This window comes from Jatropha curcas, chromosome 1 (assembly GCF_041381405.1).
Source record: "Jatropha curcas cultivar XTBG-Jc1 chromosome 1, XTBG_Jcur_1.0, whole genome shotgun sequence".
Lineage (NCBI taxonomy): Eukaryota > Viridiplantae > Streptophyta > Magnoliopsida > Malpighiales > Euphorbiaceae > Jatropha > Jatropha curcas.
In genome coordinates, this window is record NC_143151.1 from 24021645 (window position 1) to 24049193 (window position 27549).

Sequence of the window (27549 nt, forward strand, 5' to 3'; positions counted from 1 at the left end):
GGTTGTGCATCGATTACCGTCAGTTGAATAAGGTCACAGTCAAGAATAAGTATCCTTTGCCAAGGATTGATGATCTCTTTGATCAGCTTCAAGGTGCTTCTGTATTCTCTAAGATAGATTTGAGATCGGGGTATTATCAACTCAGAGTTAAAGAGCAGAGTATTCCTAAGACGGCATTCAGGACTCGCTATGGCCATTATGAGTTTCTAGTTATGCCATTCGGATTAACTAATGCTCCAGCAGCATTCATGGCTTTGATGAACACGATCTTCAAACCTTACCTTGACCAATTTGTTGTGGTTTTTATTGATGACATTCTGGTATATTCCAAAGATAGAGAAGAGCATGATAAGCACCTAAGAATTATTTTGCAAACTCGTCGAGAAAAACAACTTTATGCTAAGTTTTCTAAATGTGAATTCTGGTTAGCACAAGTTGCTTTTCTTGGTCATATTGTATCTGCAGAGGGTATTGCAGTGGATCCTGGTAAGATTGAGGCTATTTCCAGTTGGAAGCCACCTAAGAATGTTTCTGAGATTCGTAGTTTCTTGGGTTTGGCTGGCTATTATCGCAAGTTTGTTAAGGGATTTTCTATCATTGCTCTGCCCTTAACTAAACTATTACGGAAGAACGTTAGATTTGAATGGACAGATAAATGTCAGGAGAGCTTTGATAAGCTAAAGAAGTGCTTGACTGAAGCGCCGGTTTTGACTTTACCTAATCCAGGTAAAGAGTTTACTGTTTATAGTGATGCTTCTCATAATGGCTTAGGTTGTGTGTTGATGCAAGATAGATATGTTATTGCTTACGCATCACGCCAACTTAAACCACATGAGAGGAATTATCCTACACATGATTTGGAACTTGCAGCCATTGTATTTGCATTGAAGATATGGAGACATTATCTTTATGGTGAGAAATGCTATATCTTCACAGATCATAAAAGTTTGAAGTATCTGGGTACTCAAAGTGTAACACCCGCCACCCAATCCCGAGAGACTCGACGGCGGATGCCACATTCGGTGCCGGAGACACCGTCTTAACTTAACATATAAATCATAAAACTAAAATTTTACATTAGAAGTAATTGGGTATTCACAAGTTTCACGAGTATATTATTTTTTTTTATAATAGAAATGTCATTTCATTTTCTTATCTTTTTTTTTTAATATATATACATTGGGAACAATCCTACAAAAATACTGTAAGAATATCCCTTTAAAAACTGAGCTCGCCAAACATGTGAATACAAAATACTCCCAATGAAACTCCAAATGTCCAACATCTCCAAATAATTATTATAACACAACAACACTTTTATGTTTTCATAACTAAATAAATCCTCAATAGTATTTTCGATTCATCAATTACTTGCATTCATTATAGATATCAAGTCTTAATGAAGTAATCATATCAACTGACTTAAAATATTTCATATTCACTCATTTAATAAATCCTATGCTTATCTCCAAATATATAAACCAAAATAATTTATTATTACATATAATTCAAATAACATAATCTCCAAAAAATGTAATAATTATACATGCCATAATTCTTAAGTACATAAATCTCAATCGACTACTACCAAATTAGTGACTTCTGCTTTGATAAGATGCTTCTACTCTTCAAGTAGCAACCACATCTTCAACCTACGCGTGATAAAAATCGACGCGCTGAGTATAAAACTCAGTGGTGCTCATAATTCACATACTTACCAAAATTGCGATGGCAACTTACTTAAAACACAAATTTCGTAAAATCATTTATAATCATAAAATCTCAAATATTAACATGCATTTACATTTATAGCAACAATAAAATGTTATTTTTCGTTAAGGCTCATACTCATGCAGAATGAACATAAGCAGATTTGATCGTGGCCTATGTTAGCGCCACCCCCATCACATACTCGTGGCCTATGAAAGCACCACCCCCATCACACAATCGTGGCCTAGGAAAGCACCACCATGGCCTATGAAAGCACCACCCCCATCACACAATCGTGGCCTATGAAAGCACCACCGTGGCCTATGAAAGCACCACCCCCATCACACAAATAAGCGCGTCCGCCTATTTATAAGGGCTGATAACCCTAGCATATGATCATAGCTTCACAATAACAAAATCAATCTCATCATACCACGTTTCAATCATGCATAGTAGAGCCCAAATCAAAATCATTCTTGCACAAAAGCAATAATTCTTAATCAAAAACACTTCATTACTTAATACCCATCACTTCAAAATTTCTCAACTTACAACTTACACAAATTACCACATTCTTTTTAAGATAGTATATATATACAAAGCACTTACACCTTAAATACCCATTTCTTTGTTAAAACTCTAAACATATAAAAGTTATCAAATAATCATACTTATGTCATATATATAATAATTATGTAAGCTTTACTACACTAAGGTGGTACCAAGGGGAGGAATTTCCTTCTCCAATCACGCATGCTAACATAACTCTTATGCACAAAAGTATCCATTTCAACCCTCATCATGCATTATCTAAATCAATTCCACACCTTTCCAATTTATATCCATTTAATCATATCCACAACAACCCTTCTCACACTTATGTTTTATTTTTGTCAAATAAATTCTAAAACATACAAATAATCAAGAGCACTTCATCACACATGATTTATACATACTTTTATCCAAATAACCCTTCGATTTAGGACATAGAAAATTTCCAGCATTAATATCACCTTGACCTTTTCTGAGTTTTTAGGACATAACTTGAGTTATAGATTTCCAAATTAAGTGAAGTTTGATTCATTAGAAAGCTAAGACAAAATTCTACAAATGTTATCAAGGGACAACAGCCCAGATCAATCTGTAATATGGTGAAAAAAGGCTAGGAACACAGACCAATAGTCCAGACCTGATTCAGCAGCACTAATTCCAATGTTTATCCAATTCCTACTTATCCAAACACTCAAATCAAACCAATCCAAAACCAGAGAAGTCTCAAGACACAGGGAAACAACTCTCATGAAGAACTCAGAATATAATCTTATCATTATAGTGGTCAAAATGGGCACTCAATTCAGTGATGCATGTAGCTCGTCATAACAGAGTCAGTTTGGGTTTTTCAGCCATAAGTTGAACTATATATATCCAAATAGGACACAAGAGGATGGGTTGGAAAGCTAAGAAGTAGACCTATAACTTTCATGAAGGACTCAGACACAAAGGAAAACTCGAAAGGATCGAAAAATAGTCCTTAATCTCACTCAATAACATTTTTCCCAATTTCAGCTTACTTAAATCATATACAAGGTAGGGATTTCTACCACATATTTCATACTCATCATACATCATCTTAAGAGCATAAACCAACAAAGAGAACAAGAAATCTTAAGGCCTTTTTCATCAATAGGTTCTGCCACTTTTGGAAGATGAAGAAGAAAATGTTTTCCTCATCAATTCTACATATAAACATGCTTAGAAATCTCCCAAGAACACATTTATACCACCAAAATTCAATAATCAAATCATTTCATATAAAATTCCCAATTTTCACAAAATAGTAGAAACTTCACAAAATCAAAAATTTAAACAAGGTAGGAGGATTTATGAACACTTACTTTAAAACAAGCCTTAGCAAGCTTAGATTAAAGCATTCTAAGCTCCAACTTTGCCTTTACTCCTTGGTAGAGGTTTCCTAAGCCTTTGGCTTTCCAAGTTTCTTGAAAATAATCACCACAAATCACTTCTCAAGCTTTAAACTCTAGGATTGATTCCTTAAATCAAGTTAAATGGGTTGAATTTGATGGATTTAGCTAAGGATGAAGTTGAAGAAAAACAAAGAGAAGAAGAAGAAGAAGGAGATAGCCAACGCCAAAGAGAAGAAGAAGGAGAGAAAGTGGTTGCTCAAATTATTGAGCACAAGGGTATTTTAGTCTTTTCTCAACATTGGATGGCTAGGATTGAGTCAATCTAATCTAATGGCTACAAATATTCTCCCAATTAAATTCCTTCAAAATATTATTTAACACAATAAAATCCTCAACTTTACTCCATAAAAATAATTCATCTAATTTCCTTAATTAATATAACACCATTTCAAATTTACTCCATACAAATATTGCCTCTAATTTTCCTTACTTAATATCACACCTTAATTAACTATTCACAAATTTTCTAAATTCTCTAAAAATATTTATTACTTACTTTCTACCCATAAAAATAATGTATACATACTCCAAAAATATTATAGAAAATATTAAACATACATAGTAATTTTTCCGGCCCAAAATAATATTTATTCCCGGACTGATGATACTATTCACAGACCGGTAACTTACTATTTTAGACACAGAAAAATGGGGCGTTACAGTTCTACCCCCCTTAAAGAATTTCGTCCTCGAAATTCACTTGAATTAAATAATTACAAATCTCATAATATTTTTCCGACTTCATTTATTCTTCCTTAATTTGCTAGCACTTTAATCTCATAATTATAACATAAACTTCTCTTGCATATGAACCGTTTAGATCTGTACTATCCTCTTTAATTCTCTTACAAGAAAACTCCATAAACATCTCTTATTCTATCTAACACTCAATCCAATGACCTATATAACTCCCATACCAAACATTTCATCATATAAGATACATATCAAGGTATATCATTAAATATCATATTCGAAGATTTGCATCAAGTCAATTCTCATAAAGCATGATGAGATTATATGAACATATACTGAGATCATATAGCTTATTCTCATAACAGTATTCTCCTGAGATCATATAGCTTATTATTATAACAGTGTTAATAACTTAATTGCTGCATGATACTTAATCTCAAACACTGTCATGCATATATACATCATGCATACTTGCAAGTTCAACTCAAGAAAAAAAAATAATAATAATAATAATACCAAAGTTCCAAATCTCAATACATAAAAATATTTATACACCATCACAAAGTTATGCAAACCATGCAATGTGCCATATAGACTATCCCAACTTAACCATTTATCCATAACGATTTGGTAGTTCCATCCAAATAGAATTCACTAAGTCATAGCAATTCCACCCTTTTTTTTTTTTTTTTCATAGATATCTCACAAAAATCCATAAATCATCCATGACTTGTACATACTTCTATTAACTATTAACCAATCTTTTCTATCGTCACAATGATCACTTATAAACTCTTAATCATTTTGGCTTCGAATTTATTCTCATATAAGCATAGTGAGATCAACACGAACCACAAATTTTTTTTTTTTTTTATATATATATGTTCATGAAATCTCAAAAATATAGAAATTCTTACTTCTATACTCTGATGTATCATTCCTTCTATTTCCATCAACTCTGAATAACCAATGATTCCTAATTTGTCAAAAAAAAAACTCTACATATTGACTCTCATTCCATTTAAATTATACTAATTCATACTCGTTCGCATTTCTGTAATCATAACAAAATCATTTACATAAGCACCATTATAAAAAAAATATGCTTCTTATGGATTCAAAATTGACAAACCTTTTCACAAGTCACTCATGCTATCAATAGCATGGATACAAATCAATTTCGAAATTAAAATTCATATCTTCACAAGTCAAATCTCAAATATACTTCTAACACTTGGAACTCATATCAATTCAAGAAAAAGAACATCAATCCTTAACGCCTTAATACTATCTTATCTCCAATAAACACCACATCGAATCTCTATCCCTTATTCTCTAAGAATTCCTCCAAGAATCATTCATTCACATGGTCCAGATGGATATAACCATTAATCATCAGTAGGAACCTCAATAACATACTCCGCTTACCACAAAACCATTCTCCAATAGCTGGTTGTTTCCAATTCAAACCAATATGGCATGTATTTAACTTAAATTACTCATACTCTCACTTCAACATAGATAAATTCCTACACAATACACATAGTCCTAGAATCGCCTAAACCTATGCTCTGATACCACTTAATGTAACACCCGCCACCCAATCCCGAGAGACTCGACGGCGGATGCCACATTCGGTGCCGGAGACACCGTCTTAACTTAACATATAAATCATAAAACTAAAATTTTACATTAGAAGTAATTGGGTATTCACAAGTTTCACGAGTATATTAATTTTTTTTTTATAATAGAAATGTCATTTCATTTTCTTATCTTTTTTTTTTAATATATATACATTGGGAACAATCTTACAAAAATACTGTAAGAATATCCCTTTAAAAACTGAGCTCGCCAAACATGTGAATACAAAATACTCCCAATGAAACTCCAAATGTCCAACATCTCCAAATAATTATTATAACACAACAACACTTTTATGTTTTCATAACTAAATAAATCCTCAATAGTATTTTCGATTCAGCAATTACTTGCATTCATTATAGATATCAAGTCTTAATGAAGTAATCATATCAACTGACTTAAAATATTTCATATTCACTCATTTAATAAATCCTATGCTTATCTCCAAATATATAAACCAAAATAATTTATTATTACATATAATTCAAATAACATAATCTCCAAAAAATGTAATAATTATACATGCCATAATTCTTAAGTACATAAATCTCAATCGACTACTACCAAATTAGTGACTTCTGCTTTGATAAGATGCTTCTACTCTTCAAGTAGCAACCACATCTTCAACCTACGCGTGATAAAAATCGACGCGCTGAGTATAAAACTCAGTGGTGCTCATAATTCACATACTTACCAAAATTGCGATGGCAACTTACTTAAAACACAAATTTCGTAAAATCATTTATAATCATAAAATCTCAAATATTAACATGCATTTACATTTATAGCAACAATAAAATGTTATTTTTCGTTAAGGCTCATACTCATGCAGAATGAACATAAGCAGATTTGATCGTGGCCTATGTTAGCGCCACCCCCCATCACATACTCGTGGCCTATGAAAGCACCACCCCCATCACACAATCGTGGCCTAGGAAAGCACCACCATGGCCTATGAAAGCACCACCCCCATCACACAATCGTGGCCTATGAAAGCACCACCGTGGCCTATGAAAGCACCACCCCCATCACACAAATAAGCGCGTCCGCCTATTTATAAGGGCTGATAACCCTAGCATATGATCATAGCTTCACAATAACAAAATCAATCTCATCATACCACGTTTCAATCATGCATAGTAGAGCCCAAATCAAAATCATTCTTGCACAAAAGCAATAATTCTTAATCAAAAACACTTCATTACTTAATACCCATCACTTCAAAATTTCTCAACTTACAACTTACACAAATTACCACATTCTTTTTAAGATAGTATATATATACAAAGCACTTACACCTTAAATACCCATTTCTTTAGTTAAAACTCTAAACATATAAAAGTTATCAAATAATCATACTTATGTCATATATATAATAATTATGTAAGCTTTACTACACTAAGGTGGTACCAAGGGGAGGAATTTCCTTCTCCAATCACGCATGCTAACATAACTCTTATGCACAAAAGTATCCATTTCAACCCTCATCATGCATTATCTAAATCAATTCCACACCTTTCCAATTTATATCCATTTAATCATATCCACAACAACCCTTCTCACACTTATGTTTTATTTTTGTCAAATAAATTCTAAAACATACAAATAATCAAGAGCACTTCATCACACATGATTTATACATACTTTTATCCAAATAACCCTTCGATTTAGGACATAGAAAATTTCCAGCATTAATATCACCTTGACCTTTTCTGAGTTTTTAGGACATAACTTGAGTTATAGATTTCCAAATTAAGTGAAGTTTGATTCATTAGAAAGCTAAGACAAAATTCTACAAATGTTATCAAGGGACAACAGCCCAGATCAATCTGTAATATGGTGAAAAAAGGCTAGGAACACAGACCAATAGTCCAGACCTGATTCAGCAGCACTAATTCCAATGTTTATCCAATTCCTACTTATCCAAACACTCAAATCAAACCAATCCAAAACCAGAGAAGTCTCAAGACACAGGGAAACAACTCTCATGAAGAACTCAGAATATAATCTTATCATTATAGTGGTCAAAATGGGCACTCAATTCAGTGATGCATGTAGCTCGTCATAACAGAGTCAGTTTGGGTTTTTCAGCCATAAGTTGAACTATATATATCCAAATAGGACACAAGAGGATGGGTTGGAAAGCTAAGAAGTAGACCTATAACTTTCATGAAGGACTCAGACACAAAGGAAAACTCGAAAGGATCGAAAAATAGTCCTTAATCTCACTCAATAACATTTTTCCCAATTTCAGCTTACTTAAATCATATACAAGGTAGGGATTTCTACCACATATTTCATACTCATCATACATCATCTTAAGAGCATAAACCAACAAAGAGAACAAGAAATCTTAAGGCCTTTTTCATCAATAGGTTCTGCCACTTTTGGAAGATGAAGAAGAAAATGTTTTCCTCATCAATTCTACATATAAACATGCTTAGAAATCTCCCAAGAACACATTTATACCACCAAAATTCAATAATCAAATCATTTCATATAAAATTCCCAATTTTCACAAAATAGTAGAAACTTCACAAAATCAAAAATTTAAACAAGGTAGGAGGATTTATGAACACTTACTTTAAAACAAGCCTTAGCAAGCTTAGATTAAAGCATTCTAAGCTCCAACTTTGCCTTTACTCCTTGGTAGAGGTTTCCTAAGCCTTTGGCTTTCCAAGTTTCTTGAAAATAATCACCACAAATCACTTCTCAAGCTTTAAACTCTAGGATTGATTCCTTAAATCAAGTTAAATGGGTTGAATTTGATGGATTTAGCTAAGGATGAAGTTGAAGAAAAACAAAGAGAAGAAGAAGAAGAAGGAGATAGCCAACGCCAAAGAGAAGAAGAAGGAGAGAAAGTGGTTGCTCAAATTATTGAGCACAAGGGTATTTTAGTCTTTTCTCAACATTGGATGGCTAGGATTGAGTCAATCTAATCTAATGGCTACAAATATTCTCCCAATTAAATTCCTTCAAAATATTATTTAACACAATAAAATCCTCAACTTTACTCCATAAAAATAATTCATCTAATTTCCTTAATTAATATAACACCATTTCAAATTTACTCCATACAAATATTGCCTCTAATTTTCCTTACTTAATATCACACCTTAATTAACTATTCACAAATTTTCTAAATTCTCTAAAAATATTTATTACTTACTTTCTACCCATAAAAATAATGTATACATACTCCAAAAATATTATAGAAAATATTAAACATACATAGTAATTTTTCCGGCCCAAAATAATATTTATTCCCGGACTGATGATACTATTCACAGACCGGTAACTTACTATTTTAGACACAGAAAAATGGGGCGTTACAGTTCTACCCCCCTTAAAGAATTTCGTCCTCGAAATTCACTTGAATTAAATAATTACAAATCTCATAATATTTTTCCGACTTCATTTATTCTTCCTTAATTTGCTAGCACTTTAATCTCATAATTATAACATAAACTTCTCTTGCATATGAACCGTTTAGATCTGTACTATCCTCTTTAATTCTCTTACAAGAAAACTCCATAAACATCTCTTATTCTATCTAACACTCAATCCAATGACCTATATAACTCCCATACCAAACATTTCATCATATAAGATACATATCAAGGTATATCATTAAATATCATATTCGAAGATTTGCATCAAGTCAATTCTCATAAAGCATGATGAGATTATATGAACATATACTGAGATCATATAGCTTATTCTCATAACAGTATTCTCCTGAGATCATATAGCTTATTATTATAACAGTGTTAATAACTTAATTGCTGCATGATACTTAATCTCAAACACTGTCATGCATATATACATCATGCATACTTGCAAGTTCAACTCAAGAAAAAAAAATAATAATAATAATAATACCAAAGTTCCAAATCTCAATACATAAAAATATTTATACACCATCACAAAGTTATGCAAACCATGCAATGTGCCATATAGACTATCCCAACTTAACCATTTATCCATAACGATTTGGTAGTTCCATCCAAATAGAATTCACTAAGTCATAGCAATTCCACCCTTTTTTTTTTTTTTTTTCATAGATATCTCACAAAAATCCATAAATCATCCATGACTTGTACATACTTCTATTAACTATTAACCAATCTTTTCTATCGTCACAATGATCACTTATAAACTCTTAATCATTTTGGCTTCGAATTTATTCTCATATAAGCATAGTGAGATCAACACGAACCACAAATTTTTTTTTTTTTTTTATATATATATGTTCATGAAATCTCAAAAATATAGAAATTCTTACTTCTATACTCTGATGTATCATTCCTTCTATTTCCATCAACTCTGAATAACCAATGATTCCTAATTTGTCAAAAAAAAACTCTACATATTGACTCTCATTCCATTTAAATTATACTAATTCATACTCGTTCGCATTTCTGTAATCATAACAAAATCATTTACATAAGCACCATTATAAAAAAAATATGCTTCTTATGGATTCAAAATTGACAAACCTTTTCACAAGTCACTCATGCTATCAATAGCATGGATACAAATCAATTTCGAAATTAAAATTCATATCTTCACAAGTCAAATCTCAAATATACTTCTAACACTTGGAACTCATATCAATTCAAGAAAAAGAACATCAATCCTTAACGCCTTAATACTATCTTATCTCCAATAAACACCACATCGAATCTCTATCCCTTATTCTCTAAGAATTCCTCCAAGAATCATTCATTCACATGGTCCAGATGGATATAACCATTAATCATCAGTAGGAACCTCAATAACATACTCCGCTTACCACAAAACCATTCTCCAATAGCTGGTTGTTTCCAATTCAAACCAATATGGCATGTATTTAACTTAAATTACTCATACTCTCACTTCAACATAGATAAATTCCTACACAATACACATAGTCCTAGAATCGCCTAAACCTATGCTCTGATACCACTTAATGTAACACCCGCCACCCAATCCCGAGAGACTCGACGGCGGATGCCACATTCGGTGCCGGAGACACCGTCTTAACTTAACATATAAATCATAAAACTAAAATTTTACATTAGAAGTAATTGGGTATTCACAAGTTTCACGAGTATATTAATTTTTTTTTTATAATAGAAATGTCATTTCATTTTCTTATCTTTTTTTTTTAATATATACATTGGGAACAATCTTACAAAAATACTGTAAGAATATCCCTTTAAAAACTGAGCTCGCCAAACATGTGAATACAAAATACTCCCAATGAAACTCCAAATGTCCAACATCTCCAAATAATTATTATAACACAACAACACTTTTATGTTTTCATAACTAAATAAATCCTCAATAGTATTTTCGATTCAGCAATTACTTGCATTCATTATAGATATCAAGTCTTAATGAAGTAATCATATCAACTGACTTAAAATATTTCATATTCACTCATTTAATAAATCCTATGCTTATCTCCAAATATATAAACCAAAATAATTTATTATTACATATAATTCAAATAACATAATCTCCAAAAAATGTAATAATTATACATGCCATAATTCTTAAGTACATAAATCTCAATCGACTACTACCAAATTAGTGACTTCTGCTTTGATAAGATGCTTCTACTCTTCAAGTAGCAACCACATCTTCAACCTACGCGTGATAAAAATCGACGCGCTGAGTATAAAACTCAGTGGTGCTCATAATTCACATACTTACCAAAATTGCGATGGCAACTTACTTAAAACACAAATTTCGTAAAATCATTTATAATCATAAAATCTCAAATATTAACATGCATTTACATTTATAGCAACAATAAAATGTTATTTTTCGTTAAGGCTCATACTCATGCAGAATGAACATAAGCAGATTTGATCGTGGCCTATGTTAGCGCCACCCCCATCACATACTCGTGGCCTATGAAAGCACCACCCCCATCACACAATCGTGGCCTAGGAAAGCACCACCATGGCCTATGAAAGCACCACCCCCATCACACAATCGTGGCCTATGAAAGCACCACCGTGGCCTATGAAAGCACCACCCCCATCACACAAATAAGCGCGTCCGCCTATTTATAAGGGCTGATAACCCTAGCATATGATCATAGCTTCACAATAACAAAATCAATCTCATCATACCACGTTTCAATCATGCATAGTAGAGCCCAAATCAAAATCATTCTTGCACAAAAGCAATAATTCTTAATAAAAAACACTTCATTACTTAATACCCATCACTTCAAAATTTCTCAACTTACAACTTACACAAATTACCACATTCTTTTTAAGATAGTATATATATACAAAGCACTTACACCTTAAATACCCATTTCTTTATTAAAACTCTAAACATATAAAAGTTATCAAATAATCATACTTATGTCATATATATAATAATTATGTAAGCTTTACTACACTAAGGTGGTACCAAGGGGAGGAATTTCCTTCTCCAATCACGCATGCTAACATAACTCTTATGCACAAAAGTATCCATTTCAACCCTCATCATGCATTATCTAAATCAATTCCACACCTTTCCAATTTATATCCATTTAATCATATCCACAACAACCCTTCTCACACTTATGTTTTATTTTTGTCAAATAAATTCTAAAACATACAAATAATCAAGAGCACTTCATCACACATGATTTATACATACTTTTATCCAAATAACCCTTCGATTTAGGACATAGAAAATTTCCAGCATTAATATCACCTTGACCTTTTCTGAGTTTTTAGGACATAACTTGAGTTATAGATTTCCAAATTAAGTGAAGTTTGATTCATTAGAAAGCTAAGACAAAATTCTACAAATGTTATCAAGGGACAACAGCCCAGATCAATCTGTAATATGGTGAAAAAAGGCTAGGAACACAGACCAATAGTCCAGACCTGATTCAGCAGCACTAATTCCAATGTTTATCCAATTCCTACTTATCCAAACACTCAAATCAAACCAATCCAAAACCAGAGAAGTCTCAAGACACAGGGAAACAACTCTCATGAAGAACTCAGAATATAATCTTATCATTATAGTGGTCAAAATGGGCACTCAATTCAGTGATGCATGTAGCTCGTCATAACAGAGTCAGTTTGGGTTTTTCAGCCATAAGTTGAACTATATATATCCAAATAGGACACAAGAGGATGGGTTGGAAAGCTAAGAAGTAGACCTATAACTTTCATGAAGGACTCAGACACAAAGGAAAACTCAAAAGGATCGAAAAATAGTCCTTAATCTCACTCAATAACATTTTTCCCAATTTCAGCTTACTTAAATCATATACAAGGTAGGGATTTCTACCACATATTTCATACTCATCATACATCATCTTAAGAGCATAAACCAACAAAGAGAACAAGAAATCTTAAGGCCTTTTTCATCAATAGGTTCTGCCACTTTTGGAAGATGAAGAAGAAAATGTTTTCCTCATCAATTCTACATATAAACATGCTTAGAAATCTCCCAAGAACACATTTATACCACCAAAATTCAATAATCAAATCATTTCATATAAAATTCCCAATTTTCACAAAATAGTAGAAACTTCACAAAATCAAAAATTTAAACAAGGTAGGAGGATTTATGAACACTTACTTTAAAACAAGCCTTAGCAAGCTTAGATTAAAGCATTCTAAGCTCCAACTTTGCCTTTACTCCTTGGTAGAGGTTTCCTAAGCCTTTGGCTTTCCAAGTTTCTTGAAAATAATCACCACAAATCACTTCTCAAGCTTTAAACTCTAGGATTGATTCCTTAAATCAAGTTAAATGGGTTGAATTTGATGGATTTAGCTAAGGATGAAGTTGAAGAAAAACAAAGAGAAGAAGAAGAAGAAGGAGATAGCCAACGCCAAAGAGAAGAAGAAGGAGAGAAAGTGGTTGCTCAAATTATTGAGCACAAGGGTATTTTAGTCTTTTCTCAACATTGGATGGCTAGGATTGAGTCAATCTAATCTAATGGCTACAAATATTCTCCCAATTAAATTCCTTCAAAATATTATTTAACACAATAAAATCCTCAACTTTACTCCATAAAAATAATTCATCTAATTTCCTTAATTAATATAACACCATTTCAAATTTACTCCATACAAATATTGCCTCTAATTTTCCTTACTTAATATCACACCTTAATTAACTATTCACAAATTTTCTAAATTCTCTAAAAATATTTATTACTTACTTTCTACCCATAAAAATAATGTATACATACTCCAAAAATATTATAGAAAATATTAAACATACATAGTAATTTTTCCGGCCCAAAATAATATTTATTCCCGGACCGATGATACTATTCACAGACCGGTAACTTACTATTTTAGACATAGAAAAATGGGGCGTTACACAAAGGGAGTTGAATTTGCGACAGAGAAGATGGCTTGAGTTGATAAAAGATTATGACTGTATTATCGATTATCGGCCAGGGAAAGCTAATGTGGTAGCAGATGCACTGAGTCGTAAGACTATTGCTAGCCTGAGGACTACAGCGTTATCTCTAGTCCATGATCTACGGTCTATCAATGCTAAGATTGAGAAGATTTCTGACAATTGGGTGTTAGCTAATCTTCAGGTGAAGCCTTTATTGATTGATCAAATTCGAACAACAATAGTGACTGATGATGAATATCAAAAGATTCTTTCAGAGACATAAGAGGGTAAAAGACCAGATTTTTCTGTCAGGAGAGATGGGTTATTACTATTTCGGGACCGGTTATATGTTCCTTCAGATTTAGATTTGAGACATCTCATTTTGAAGGAAGCACATGATTCTCCATTTGCTATGCATCCAGGTGGGACCAAGATGTATAGGGATTTGAAGAGGAACTATTGGTGGACTGGTATGAAGAAAGATATTGCTGAATTTGTAGCTAAATGCCTAATGTGTCAACAAGTCAAGGCAGAACATCAAGTGCCAGCAGGATTACATCATCCACTTCAGATTCCAGATTGGAAATGGGAAAGAGTGACTATGGATTTTCTAATGGGACTTCCACTTACCCAGAAGAAACATGATGCAGTTTGGGTTATTGTGGATAGATTGACGAAGAGTGCTCATTTCCTACCTGTAAGATCAGACTATAGTTTAGAGAAGTTGGCAGAAATGTATATTGATGAAATAGTTAGACTACATGGAGTGCCAGTATCCATTGTTTCTGATAGAGATCCAAGATTCACATCTAGATTTTGGGCTAGCTTACAGAAAGCCCTGGGCACTAGATTGAATTTTAGTACTGCATTCCATCCTCAGACAGATGGTCAATCTGAGAGGATTATTCAAATATTGGAGGATATGCTTCGAGCTTGTGTTCTTGAGTTTGAAGGTAGTTGGGATAACTATTTTCCTTTGATAGAATTTGCTTATAAGAACAGTTACCAGACCAGTATCAGAATGCCTCCATATGAAGCTTTATATGGTAGAAAATGTAGGACACCTCTATGTTGGGATGAAGTTGGTGAAAGGCAATTACTAGGTCCTGAAATTATTCAACAAACAGAAGAAAAGATCAAAGTAATTAAAGAAAAATTGAAGGCAGCAACAGATCGACAAAAGTCATATGTGGATCTAAAGAGAAGAGATATAGAGTATAATATGGGTGATAAAGTATTCCTTAAGGTTTCCCCTTGGAAGCGTGTTATGAGATTTGGTAGAAAGGGAAAATTAAGTCCTCGTTTCATAGGACCTTATGAAATACTTGAGAGGATTGGTCCATTGGCATATAGGTTAGCCTTACCACCAGACCTCGATAAGATTCATAATGTTTTCCATGTTTCTATGCTTCGGCGATATAGATCGGACCCTTCACATTTATTGCCTTTAGAATCAATTGAAGTTAATCGAGACGTCACATATGATGAAGAACCGGTGGCTATCCTAGCTAAGGAAATTAAGCAACTTCGGAATAAACAGATTCCCCTAGTTAAGGTGTTATGGCGAAGCCACTCCAGAGAAGAGGCTACTTGGGAACGTGAAGAAGATATAAGAAGACAACATCCACAATTATTCAGCGATCTATAACAGGTAAAAATTTCGAGACGAAATTTCTTTAAGGAGGGAAGAGTTGTAATATCCTCAATTTTGTAGTTCTTTCTATTCTAGCTTTTTCGATGAATTCGGTTATCCGAAAAAAAAAAAAAAAAAAGGAAAACTTAGAATAATGGGAAACACTATATATTGAGGATATTAATATTAATTAAATGAAACATTAATTGATCTTTGCAAATCAATGTGAAAGCTTAAAGGAAATCAAAAATGAGTTAAAAGATGAATGACTTCTCGGTAAAGCACGATTTTACCCGAAAAGCCTGAAAAATGGTAATTTCCGTACGATTTTTTACCAAGTGGAGTTTAGAATATTAAATACACTTGGTTTATACCTAATAGGACTAAAGTAAAATGATTAAAAAGATTAGAGTGCCAAAGGATGAAGGGAAAACAAAAGGGAGGATTATAGTGCAATTTGCATTTAAAGGACATGGAAGGAATTTTTAATAAAGTTTATTATATAATTTTATTGAAGAAGAGGAAAGAACCACGACACTTCACTCATTGTTGTAGGCCAAACCGTTCAAGAAGAGAGGAGGAGGATTTTGAGTCAAAACCAAGTAAAAAGAAGGTGAAAATCAAAGAATTTTCAAGTATTTCTTAAGAAAAGGTTAGTTATTTTCACTTCCTCCTTCATTTCTATGGATTACTTTTTGAATTCCATGAACTTTGAAGTGAGGTGCTTGTTTGTGTAATCTGATTTGGTGAAGATGAAGTGATGAGAAGTGATTTTAAGGTGATTTAAGATGATTGAAAGTAGTTATGCATGAATTCAAAGTCTAAGTTGCATAAGTCACCAAGATGGATGATTTTGAGTTTGTTCTTGATATGCCATGAACTAGGGATTCTGATATTCTTATATTATGATGTTATGTAAGTAATAGAAGAGTTGGATTGCATGAATTTGTGCTGGAAGTGAGGTGAGAATGCTTAAACATATATAAATTATTATTGGACATGTTACAGTTGGGCTGCCTGAAATTCAGCTTCTGTAATTGAACTATTTGACTAAGCAAATGAACTCCAAAATTTATGAAATTTGATATGGAGATAGACTGAGATGTTGGGTAGGTCGTGTTAAAATTTAAAGGCCATTGGATAAAAGGAAATGGAGTTATAAGTAAATCAATGCAGGCTGCTCAGCATGAGAAAAACTAAACTTCAGATTCTATAATTATGTCATTTAAAAATGAAAATGAGCTTTAAAAATTATGAAATTTTCCAGAACAGTACCCTAAGATGTTGGGAACATGCTGTCAAAATTTCAGGGCAATTGAATATGGGGAATTCAAGATATAGTCAACGCAATACCAGCTACTCAAATGCTAAAATTCTGCATGTCATAAACCTTGAACGAATTTAGCATGCTATTCACTTCTATTGTTTTCATTGTTAGTATTCTGTGTCTAGGATGTGGTTAAGTGTTGGATATGAAGTGTTTCATGCTTAAACTCAGATCATATAACACTAGGACAAGTATAGTGAAAATGAAAGAAAAAGCATGAGACTACATTCTAATGCTTAATTTACATTCTTATAGAAGTGCATGTGTGTACATTGTGTAGTATGATCTTAATGTGAGTATTAATATCATGCTACAGCTGCTGGGAGAAAGGGAGTTGAGGAGAGGGTGATTACTAGAGGAAAAGGGCTAGGGGAACCATCTAGTTCCGGTTAGTGTATATTATTCCTTTCCTACTTTTATTTAAACAAAATGAAATTGATTTTGCAAAATATTTTCAATGGATTTGCTTTATGAATTATAATTATATTCATAAGTTTTTAAAGAGGAAAAAGATTATTTTGAAAGCATACGACCGAATGATATTTGTAAATGAATTTTATGATTCTTATACTGTGAAAGAGGAGGACGTTGGCCAATTGATATCTGTAGTATGAGGGGTGGCCGTGATTGAATGTTTTTAGCAGTGGTTGTGAAATGAAATGTTGTCCATTGTGATTTTGATATTAGTACATAAATGGAATGGTTTAAAAGTCTTACAGCTGATATAGATATGGTTATTACCCCGAATATCATTTCATTTGTTGAAGTTGATATTACGATCGATTGAACATGGATATCATCACTAGATGATATATGATTGATATGAAATTCTCCCTCAATGTTGAGGTTGTAGATTGCTCCCTCTTCTGTTGAAATCATATCACAGATTGAGGTTGTAGATAGCAGGTCTAGATGTGCACATTAGACACTGATGGCCCTCAGAATTGACTCTATAAAAGCTGTAAAGACCATATTATGAATTGATGATTTAAATGGTATTGATTTATTTTGTTTCTTATTTTCTTTACCATGGTGGATTTATGAATTGTCATTCCTTATTATTTTTATTAGTACACCACTAAGCCATATGCTTAGCGATAGTTGCTTTTGTACTATCGCAGGTAAAGAAAAGGAAAAAGAACCAAGAGAGGATCATTTTTATTTGATGTAGATAGTATGCTACTGATGTAGCTATTGTATATTTGACTTCTTTTGGAATATGTATGATGTATTAAACATTAACAGATCATCTATGCATAGTTGAGCAGATTCATGTAAATTATGATTGTATGAATTTGAAAATTTATAGTCTATTAAAGTAATTAATTTCCATTATGTATCTAAGATTTGAACAGGACTCCAATATGTAATTAAATCATCCATGGACTTATGGGTATGGAACCATTTTATGTTTTTAATAATATGTTTAAGAAATTATATTGAGATTACTAGTTAGTAAATTATAGACATTTCTTTCTAACAGGTGAACAAACCAAAATAAGTTATACATTTAATAACTAAATTATTGCTACAAGATATAAAAAAAATGAAGGAAATAAAAAGGTTTAAGTCCCTTGTAGTATACTTAGTAAGCATTTATAAGAATTAAGTGCTTATTAATTATATTACGGGCGACATGCCATGTCTTACAGTAGGGTAAGGTGTGACACCAACAATACAAGGAAATAGATCAACACCTAGATCTAACCTTTATCCCACTAGATTTTCCAAAGGTTCTAGTTAACCTCAACCCTTTCTGATTTTGCAGAGATCAGAAACTCAAATCAAGACATTAGAATCTCACACAAGGAGAATGTCGCTTGATAACCTATAACATCATAGCTTTTCACCTAAGCTATTACACAAAAGTTTTCAAATAAAGAGCCTGTCTACAACAGATTACAGAATCTATATAGACAGAGAGAAATGCAAATATAAGCACAGGAAGAACAGAAAACGAATTTAGAAAACAGATTTAAAGATCAGAACTGTTCTTTAGAAAATGTTGTTAATAAATTTTCTTTTCTCTTAAAAATTTTTCTTGAAGCAAAGTGACGAAAAGAAATAGGGGGATTAAAGAGAGAGCTTTGAGAGATTTAAGCTTTAAACAATAGACTCATACTCTTTTACAAAACCCGTTCTTTTTAAAAGAGGAAATGGTTTTTATATGAAAAGATGATATTCTCTTTTGAAGTTAACGTTGAGATTATTTTTGCTTTAATGAGCAATGAAGTTTCTGATGTTTTTAAACTAACGAGGCAATGCATGGGTTGCAATTAAAAGAGCTGTTTGACCACATTTAATATTCACACATGCAAGGTTTGAATGTGAGAGGTTCAGTTTAGAAAACAGTGTAACATTTATATCAGAAACAGCCAGCTGTATTAGAAACAGACAGCTGTATTAAATCAGAAACTGCTTTTTAGATCAGAAAATACTTTTTGCAGAATTTCATTTAATAGCTACCAAGAATATTTACTCCAAAGATATTTTAGATGGAAAAACGTGAAGAGTAAAGATTTTGGCTATATCCTCTTAATAAATTTATTCAAAAACATTTCAAAACAATTTTGAGAGAGATAAAATAGATTTCTGCTTATAATATCATTTACTCTCTATCGTACAATAATTTCCTAAGACTTATTATAATACTAACCAATAGAAAATATCTTCATTAATCTTCATGGTCTTCAAATAAAAATCTTAGGATGTAGGAACTTCATTTCTTCAATAATTTTCAACAATAATTTCTGCATAAAATAATATTAGCACATACAAGAATATTAAATTTATTTGTTTTGTATAATCATCAAAATCTCAAGATAAAATTGACCCTTGAGCCAACATATGGTATAATCTTCTTACTGATATTTATGACTGAGAAAATATTATATTATGTTATGCTTATATATATATATATATATATATATATATATATATATTTGTTGAAAGTATTCACATGTTTTCATACTTTTGATATTTATTTTATATGATCTCTTAATTAAATGAATATTTGTTGAAAGAATTTATAGGATTATATTGTTAACCATGAAAATTGTAATAGTATAGTTTTTGATTAATTGTTATGAAATGATAATTTGATGTATTGGATCTGAGACTTGCATTTGATAAATTATTTTGCAGTATATTTATAATAGTGTATGTCATTTATCTTATGTTAGTAGGTGATTTAATGTATAAAACTTAGCTTATATATAGAAGATTGAATCATCGGTTCATATAGGATTTAAAGTTTTAGTTTACAATTTAAGATGGTCTTGACATACCATCAGTCTAATTGTAGCACAAGATGAAATGTAATTTTACAAAGAAATGTAGTGACATTCAATGCGTTTTCTATACTTTGCCATCATTATCTTGATATTTTCACATATGTTTGGTTCTTAATTGTTTTTTTTATTTGTTTAATAGAAGAACATAATTGTATTTTTGCATTAACTTTTTATTCTCTCTTTTGACTCTTCTTTTTTCACCTGGCAAATTGAATTTTTGGATAAAATTAGATGAAATGACTAAATGTTAGGATGAAATGAAAATATATGGACTTCAAAAAGTATTTCTTAAAAAAAACAGGGATGGAATAATTGTTTTTCAATATATATAGTGACATAATTATTACAATTTCAAATCTGAAGACAACATTTGATGCAATCAACAGTATAATTATCTTGTCAATAGGGAAAAAAAAGGCAAAACAATAGTAAATCTTGACATTTTTTTTTTAAATGATAGTAATTAACCATTTTTTAGGTACATAAGGAATTTATATACACTAGCATAAGTAAGTATATTCCTTTCTTCACACATGAATATAGTAAATTTCATGTAGGAGTTCAACAAGCACAAAGTTCATCATACATTAAAACATATAAAATGCCGTAGATAACTAATTATAGCTAGTATTATTCAAGATGATTACATGCATTATATATATACATATATATATATTATGTTTTATGAGAAGCATTTTATTGCTAATTATTTTATCAAAGGGAGATAAAATTAAATAACATCCCTCTCTAATTTTTCTTGGCAAATTTAATGTAGACACCATCTTCAAATCCTAAATAAGGATTTCTTATAAGCTTTCCTTGTTTGATTGTTGTCCACCTATTAAAAATTATATAATAAAAAAAAAAAGTTAATATAAATATTCAACAATCTTCCTATTGGTCAAAACAATGTTCAATTACTTTACCTATATTTGGTGATCAACAAATGGAGAAACAAAGCAATCACCAATCTACTGTACTCAGCCCCAACACATTGTCTTGTTCCTCCTCCAAAAGGTGAGAAATTCTTAGATATAGTAAATGAGTCCATATCCTGCATAATACATCAATAAGTTAATCTTTTATATATATATATATATATATATATATATATATATATATATATATATATATATATATATATATATATATATATATTGATAATTGTAAATAAATGTATGTAATTAATTATATTAAAATCAAGTTAATCATGTACGATCTAATTGATTTTTTTGTTAATGTGGAGAGTGAGAGGTCTCAAATGTTAGTCATCTCGATAACAAGAGTTTTCACTAACTTAATGAGTCGAGTGAAAGGGTATCCCTATTATATAAATTAATAAATATATATGAGCTTTTCAAGTTTATTATTAATATTAATAATTTAATATACATCAATGAAGTCGACTTACCTTCCAGCGCCAAGGATTAAACTCAAGTGGATCTTTGTATACTTCAGGGTTTATATGACGAATAGAAGTGACCATCATTATGTTCCAACCAGTAGGTATTGTAAATCCTTAAATAAAAAATAAAAAATAACATTAAAATAAAATTAATTTTTATTTATATTTAATTTAGTTCGATTTGAATCGGATTAACCGAATCATCGTCCTATAAACGGTTATCCGAAGAAGATGAATGTACCTTTGAATTGAATATCTTTGACTGCCTTTCGGCATAACCCAGGTGCAGTAGTTCCTAACCTAAGAGTTTCACTAATGACCTGTTGATTTACGCACACAATAACAAAAAATGGTTAAAAATGAGAATAAAATAGAGAGATCGTTACATATTTAATTACCTGCTGGGTGAAAGTCATTGATTTATAGTCATCCCATGTGATTGAAGATTCTGAATCTTGTCTACTTTTGAGAATATTCTCATGTTCAATCTGTGGCAAATTAATTAAAAATAGTTGATAAAATGGATTGGTTTAACTCATTTTCTAAAATATGTTTAAAGATAACGTACCATCAACTCTGCTAACACAGATGGATGAGATTCAAGGAACTTGAAGATTAATGCCACTGTTAACGAAATCGATTCATAAGTAGCAAACAAAACCCCAAAAAAAATAAATTGTATAAATTCCTCCGTTAAGAACTTCTCTCTTTCCATATCTGTCAAGGCTTGATCAAGAACATCGTCTCGAGACTTCTCAACTGAGTTAATTCTATCCTTAACTGCTTTTTTAAAAATCTCGAATGCCCTCTCTCGACTCTGAAATATGAATAATAAAGCAAACAAGTTAAAATAATAATTGCATAAACCCTACTTACTAAATAATAATCTCTTCCATATCTCCATTACCTTCAAACTTTGATAGTATGTCATACCAGAAATATTCAAAGGAAATGATAGCAAAACTTTTTGTACACCGGTAAAGTTGTCGCCGAGTCTACCAGCTGATTTTTCAAAATCATAACCAAACAAAATATTTGCTGTAAATTCACAAATAACCTGCAAAAAATAAAACAAGTCGTTGATTTCTACTAACGTAATTGATTTATTCACTTTAAACTAGTTTAGTTTGCTTTAAAGTTAACTGAATGAATGATGCTAAACCTTTCATTTAGTGGGCATTTAATTCGCATATCAAGACATAACCTAATGATAAGTGTATATACACAATAAATAATCAGCTAACTACTATTAGCCAACAACAAATACTTTCAACTATAATATAGTATCAACTGCTAAATCAAAATGAGCATTTATTTATTTTGAAATTTAATTTTATGACCAATAGATATGAAAATCACTTTAAAAATAAACTTTAATAATATCTAATTAACATATCCGAAATATATATATATATATAATAATAACATTTGTTTTGAAAAAGTAATTTTAATTTTAATGCTAAAGAAAATATAAGTAGCCCACACTTACGGAGGCAAAAGCTTCTTTGACTTCCACATTTTCCTGAGTTGACCATGACGATAAAGTTTTGTTAAGCAAATTTTGTATTTGAGGAAGCCATTTTTCTTTGAGGTTCTCCCTACCAAAATGGTTCATGAGAAGGCTTCGATTGTACTTGTGAATGTAACCAGAGGCATTGATCCCCACCCCTCCCATCATTACCTTAGACGCGTCCGTATACCAGAATTCCACTAACCTCCCTTCTTGACTTAACAGGTAATTGTTAAATTCCGGGTCAGCTGAAATTACTACGGATTGACCCGCCACACTGCTTTTAAATATGGGTCCGTATCTGTACAAACAAACAAATAAATAAATACTAGAATTTAAATAATAATAACAAAATACGAAGCAAGTACTTGCAAAACTCACGATTAAACCGATTCCTTCTCCCATAGGCATAAATAACACTAATGATAATTTAGTTGGTTTTTTCAATTTTTATAGAATATAATACGAAAAGTGGGAGGTCTCAATTGAGTTTGAGTTTGAGTTTTAAGTCATCTTGACTATAAAATTTTTTATTAATTTATGAATTAAAGGAAGAGCTATTCTTGTTTTACAGCTAATATCGTTATTTTACGGTTTGTTCGGCAAATAACGGTCTAGCTATTTAAATAGTTTTTCATGAAACGCTAAAAGCTAAACGTTTTTTAAGTTAACTTTTTATAAAACACTACTTTAACCTTTAAAAGCTAGTTTATACTCTATGTTACTGAACACTATAGAAATAGTGTTTAGCGTTTTGATTAACTACTTAAAAAGCTATTGTCAAATCCTTAGTTCATTCCACAAATAAAAAGGAATGGGTAAATATTTGTACCTTTGTAATCTATTGTAATGAATGGATGAGTATCTATTGAGTAGCTAGGAGTTAGAAGCTTAAGAGACTCCCCAATGAAAGGCAATCCCATGGAACCAGGAGGCAGAATTCCATTGCATTTTGGGTTTCTCCATTTGTTAAACCGATAGGCGAAGTATACAACTACCAATGCGACAAACAATACAATTGCCCACATTTCAAATATAAGCTTTTAACTGTTTTTGAGAGTGCATATACTTTTACTCTAATATAGTTGGAATTTGTGAACTTTGAATCGAACCCTTCACCCATTTATAGCCCTTCATGTTAGGTAAAATAGTGTTGGCTCAAGAGTCAATTTTATATTGAAATTTCGATGATTATGCAAAATAAATAAATTTAATATTTTTATATATACTAATATTATTTTATGCATATTTTTTAAATATGGAAATTGTTGAAGAAGACAAGTTCCTATAAATCTAAGATTAATTAAAAACCATGAAGACTATTGAAGATTTTAGTGGTTAGTATCTTAGGACTTATAGTAGGATAGAGAGAATTTCTTCTATAAGCGCAAGAAATATTTCTTCTCTCTCTCAAAAATGATTTTCGAAAATTACCTTAAATAATAAAAATCAAATATGATCTTTTTGCTTTACTTTCCTAAAAGAGAAAGATTTTGTTTTAATTATTTTTGGTAACAAAATATTTGAAATAGATTTTTATATCTTTTATTTTTTGAAATTATTTGATAAAAAAAGTACAAAATCTCGTTTTTATTTACTTACCTTAAAAGAAAAGATTTTACTTAAAATATTTTTGGCAACAAAACAAATAAGGATCTTCTTGTATCTTTTAATTTTGGAAAGTCAAAAATCTTCTTTAAAAGCTAAAGATTACACTTTCTAAAACGAGATCTTCAACCTACTATAAAAGACGCCTTCCTCCTGTGAAAACGTGTGTAATTTAATTTTTAAGAGTAAGAGTTAATTGCATCAACGTTTTTATCTCTCAAAACTCACTCTTAACCCCCTTATTTCTTTTCGTCTTGTTACTTCAAGAAAAATTTTTAAGAGAAAAGAAAATTTAGTAACAACATTTTTTGAAGAACGGTTCTAATCTTTAAACCCATTTTCTAAACTTGTTTACTGTTCTTCCTGTACTTATATTTGTATTTTTATATGTCTATATAGATTCTGTAATCTGTTGTAGACATGCTTTTATTTGAAAAACTTTTGTGTGACAGATGAGGTGAAAAGCTGTGTAGTAAAAAGTTATTAAGCGACCTTCTCCTTGTGTGAGATTCTAATGTCTTGATTTGATTTTCTATTCTCTGCAAAAGCAGAAAGGGTTGAGATTGACTAGAAGTTTTGGAAAATCTAGTGGGACAGAGGGTAGATCTAGGAGTTGATCTATTGCCTTGTATTGTTCGCTTGTCTCTTACCCTTGAAAAGAGATAACATAGTAGAGGATCTTAAGATGAGTCTTGGGGAGTGGATGTAAGCTAGTTAGTGCCGAACCATTATAAATCGCTATGTTTATCTTTTTATTTTCTGAAGTTCTGCTTGATTCTATTTTATTTACACAACTGTTAATCTTTTAGAAATGCAAAATTGTTAATGATTTTATGGTTCTAAATTTGGATAAGCTTTATTTTTATTGAACATTAGAACTCCAGATTTCTGTATTGTGATTATACGAAGTTCTAATATGTTCTTCTATATTCAGTACAAATCACAATTCGAATTTGAATCAGTTCTCTAACTTTGCTTAAAGCTTTGTGAAGTAGTTCTAAAATTTAATAACTGTTTTTCACAAAATCTTTAATACTTATCTAAGCTTCATGAAGTAGTTCTAAAAACGCAATAACCTTTTTTCATAAAATGTTTCTGAAATTAATTAAGATTTGTGAAGCAGTTCTAATCACAATAACTGCTCTTTATAAAGTCTTTCTAATCTTGCATTAAGATTTGTGAGATAGTTCTAAACTGCTAATTTCTTCCCTTCTGTGAACTTAAAAGCACAAGATCATAAAATTTTAAAGTTGGAGTTAGGCAGCCACAAAGGGAGGGAGGGGATTAGCGGGGGCTAGAGTCCCGCCCACTCTCCAACTGTCATAAATTTTTTTGTTATATATTTAGTTACAGATTTTGGTTTTGTATTAGTCTTTGGTCTGTTTAATTTTCTTTAGCTAATTGTTTTTCTAAATAGATTAAATTATTTTATAATAATAACTTTAAAACATAGATATGTTTAAAAGTCTCATTTAAAATGAATATTTATTAATTTAGTTCAATATTTTATTAATAATTCAAATTAATATACTTCAAGAGTTATGTTTCTTACAAATTATTCAAATTGGATTTCCCTTAGACCTCTTTATGCTACTATACTAAAACACTATATGGCTTGTATTACTCAATTTCATCCTAATTTTTTGGAGGATCGTAATTGCCTTGCATAGAATTCTTAGATTCGAGCCTTCTTTTAATGATTTTTTAGAGCTACTTCATATGCAAAACAAGGTCAATGAGGCTTATTTTCCCATTGCAGCCCATGAGGATTTGTTTATATACAATTAATTAAAGATAACAAATAGGTATTACATATTATAAAAAATTTAATATTGTTTATTTATACAACATTAAAATAAAAAATTATAATATATTTACGATTTACTCTTAACCTTCATTTCATATTTTAACGGTAACTGCTACTAAAATTTTATTAAATACTAATATTTTTCAACTAACTGCTATTAGCTAATTTCAACTAAAATTTTATTAAATACTGATATTTTTCAACTAACTGCTATTAGCTAATTTCAATCAAATATCAGCTATCAGCTAGTATAAATACCTAAAGCAGAAAGACATTAAATTAGCTCTCAAATGAAGTTTTTTCATGAAAGTAAATTTGGTTTGCAAATTTAGATAAATAATTTATTAGTTCAATTTATCAAATATGCTTATTTATTATTATTTGACCGAATAAGCTGAAGGTCTAATAAGTTATCAGAAAGACAAAATAAATAATCCCTAAATCATTATCATCATTATTATTTTCTATATCTATCTATCTATATAAATATATAAAAGTTGAGTTCTAAAAGTTTATGTGACATCATTTTATACTATTAAGGTGCTTATAAGGGAATATTAATATATTGAGTTGAAA

The 27549-nt window shown here is 31.0% G+C and overlaps 2 protein-coding genes and 3 long non-coding RNA genes across 5 annotated transcripts; 1 reads left to right on the forward strand and 4 right to left on the reverse strand.

Annotated features, from left to right (window-relative positions):
* Nucleotides 1-1477: 1477 nt before the first annotated feature.
* LOC149499197 (uncharacterized) lies at nucleotides 1478-4082 on the reverse strand. Its single transcript, XR_016319969.1, has 2 exons — nucleotides 3606-4082; nucleotides 1478-1652 (listed from the first exon to the last, which is right to left on the reverse strand). It is a non-coding gene; the product is annotated as an uncharacterized LOC149499197 (long non-coding RNA).
* A 2400-nt stretch (nucleotides 4083-6482) lies between these two features.
* Nucleotides 6483-9089, reverse strand: LOC149499198 (uncharacterized). Its single transcript, XR_016322572.1, has 2 exons — nucleotides 8613-9089; nucleotides 6483-6657 (listed from the first exon to the last, which is right to left on the reverse strand). It is a non-coding gene; the product is annotated as an uncharacterized LOC149499198 (long non-coding RNA).
* Nucleotides 9090-11488: 2399 nt separating this feature from the next.
* LOC149499199 (uncharacterized) lies at nucleotides 11489-14093 on the reverse strand. The gene is made up of 2 exons (XR_016322511.1): nucleotides 13617-14093; nucleotides 11489-11663 (listed from the first exon to the last, which is right to left on the reverse strand). It is a non-coding gene; the product is annotated as an uncharacterized LOC149499199 (long non-coding RNA).
* A 1303-nt stretch (nucleotides 14094-15396) lies between these two features.
* LOC149499200 (uncharacterized) lies at nucleotides 15397-16038 on the forward strand. Its single transcript, XM_089722177.1, has one exon. The coding sequence runs from the start codon at nucleotides 15412-15414 to the stop codon at nucleotides 16036-16038; it is 627 nt and encodes a 208-aa protein (XP_089578303.1). The 5' UTR covers nucleotides 15397-15411.
* A 5343-nt stretch (nucleotides 16039-21381) lies between these two features.
* Nucleotides 21382-24587, reverse strand: LOC105646428 (cucurbitadienol 11-hydroxylase). Its single transcript, XM_012232282.3, has 9 exons — nucleotides 24383-24587; nucleotides 23538-23861; nucleotides 22956-23105; nucleotides 22617-22865; nucleotides 22447-22536; nucleotides 22290-22368; nucleotides 22055-22161; nucleotides 21570-21697; nucleotides 21382-21481 (listed from the first exon to the last, which is right to left on the reverse strand). Exons 1-9 carry the CDS (start codon nucleotides 24584-24586, stop codon nucleotides 21391-21393), a joined length of 1422 nt encoding a protein of 473 aa, XP_012087672.2. The 5' UTR covers nucleotide 24587; the 3' UTR covers nucleotides 21382-21390.
* Between the last annotated feature and the right edge of the window lie 2962 nt (nucleotides 24588-27549).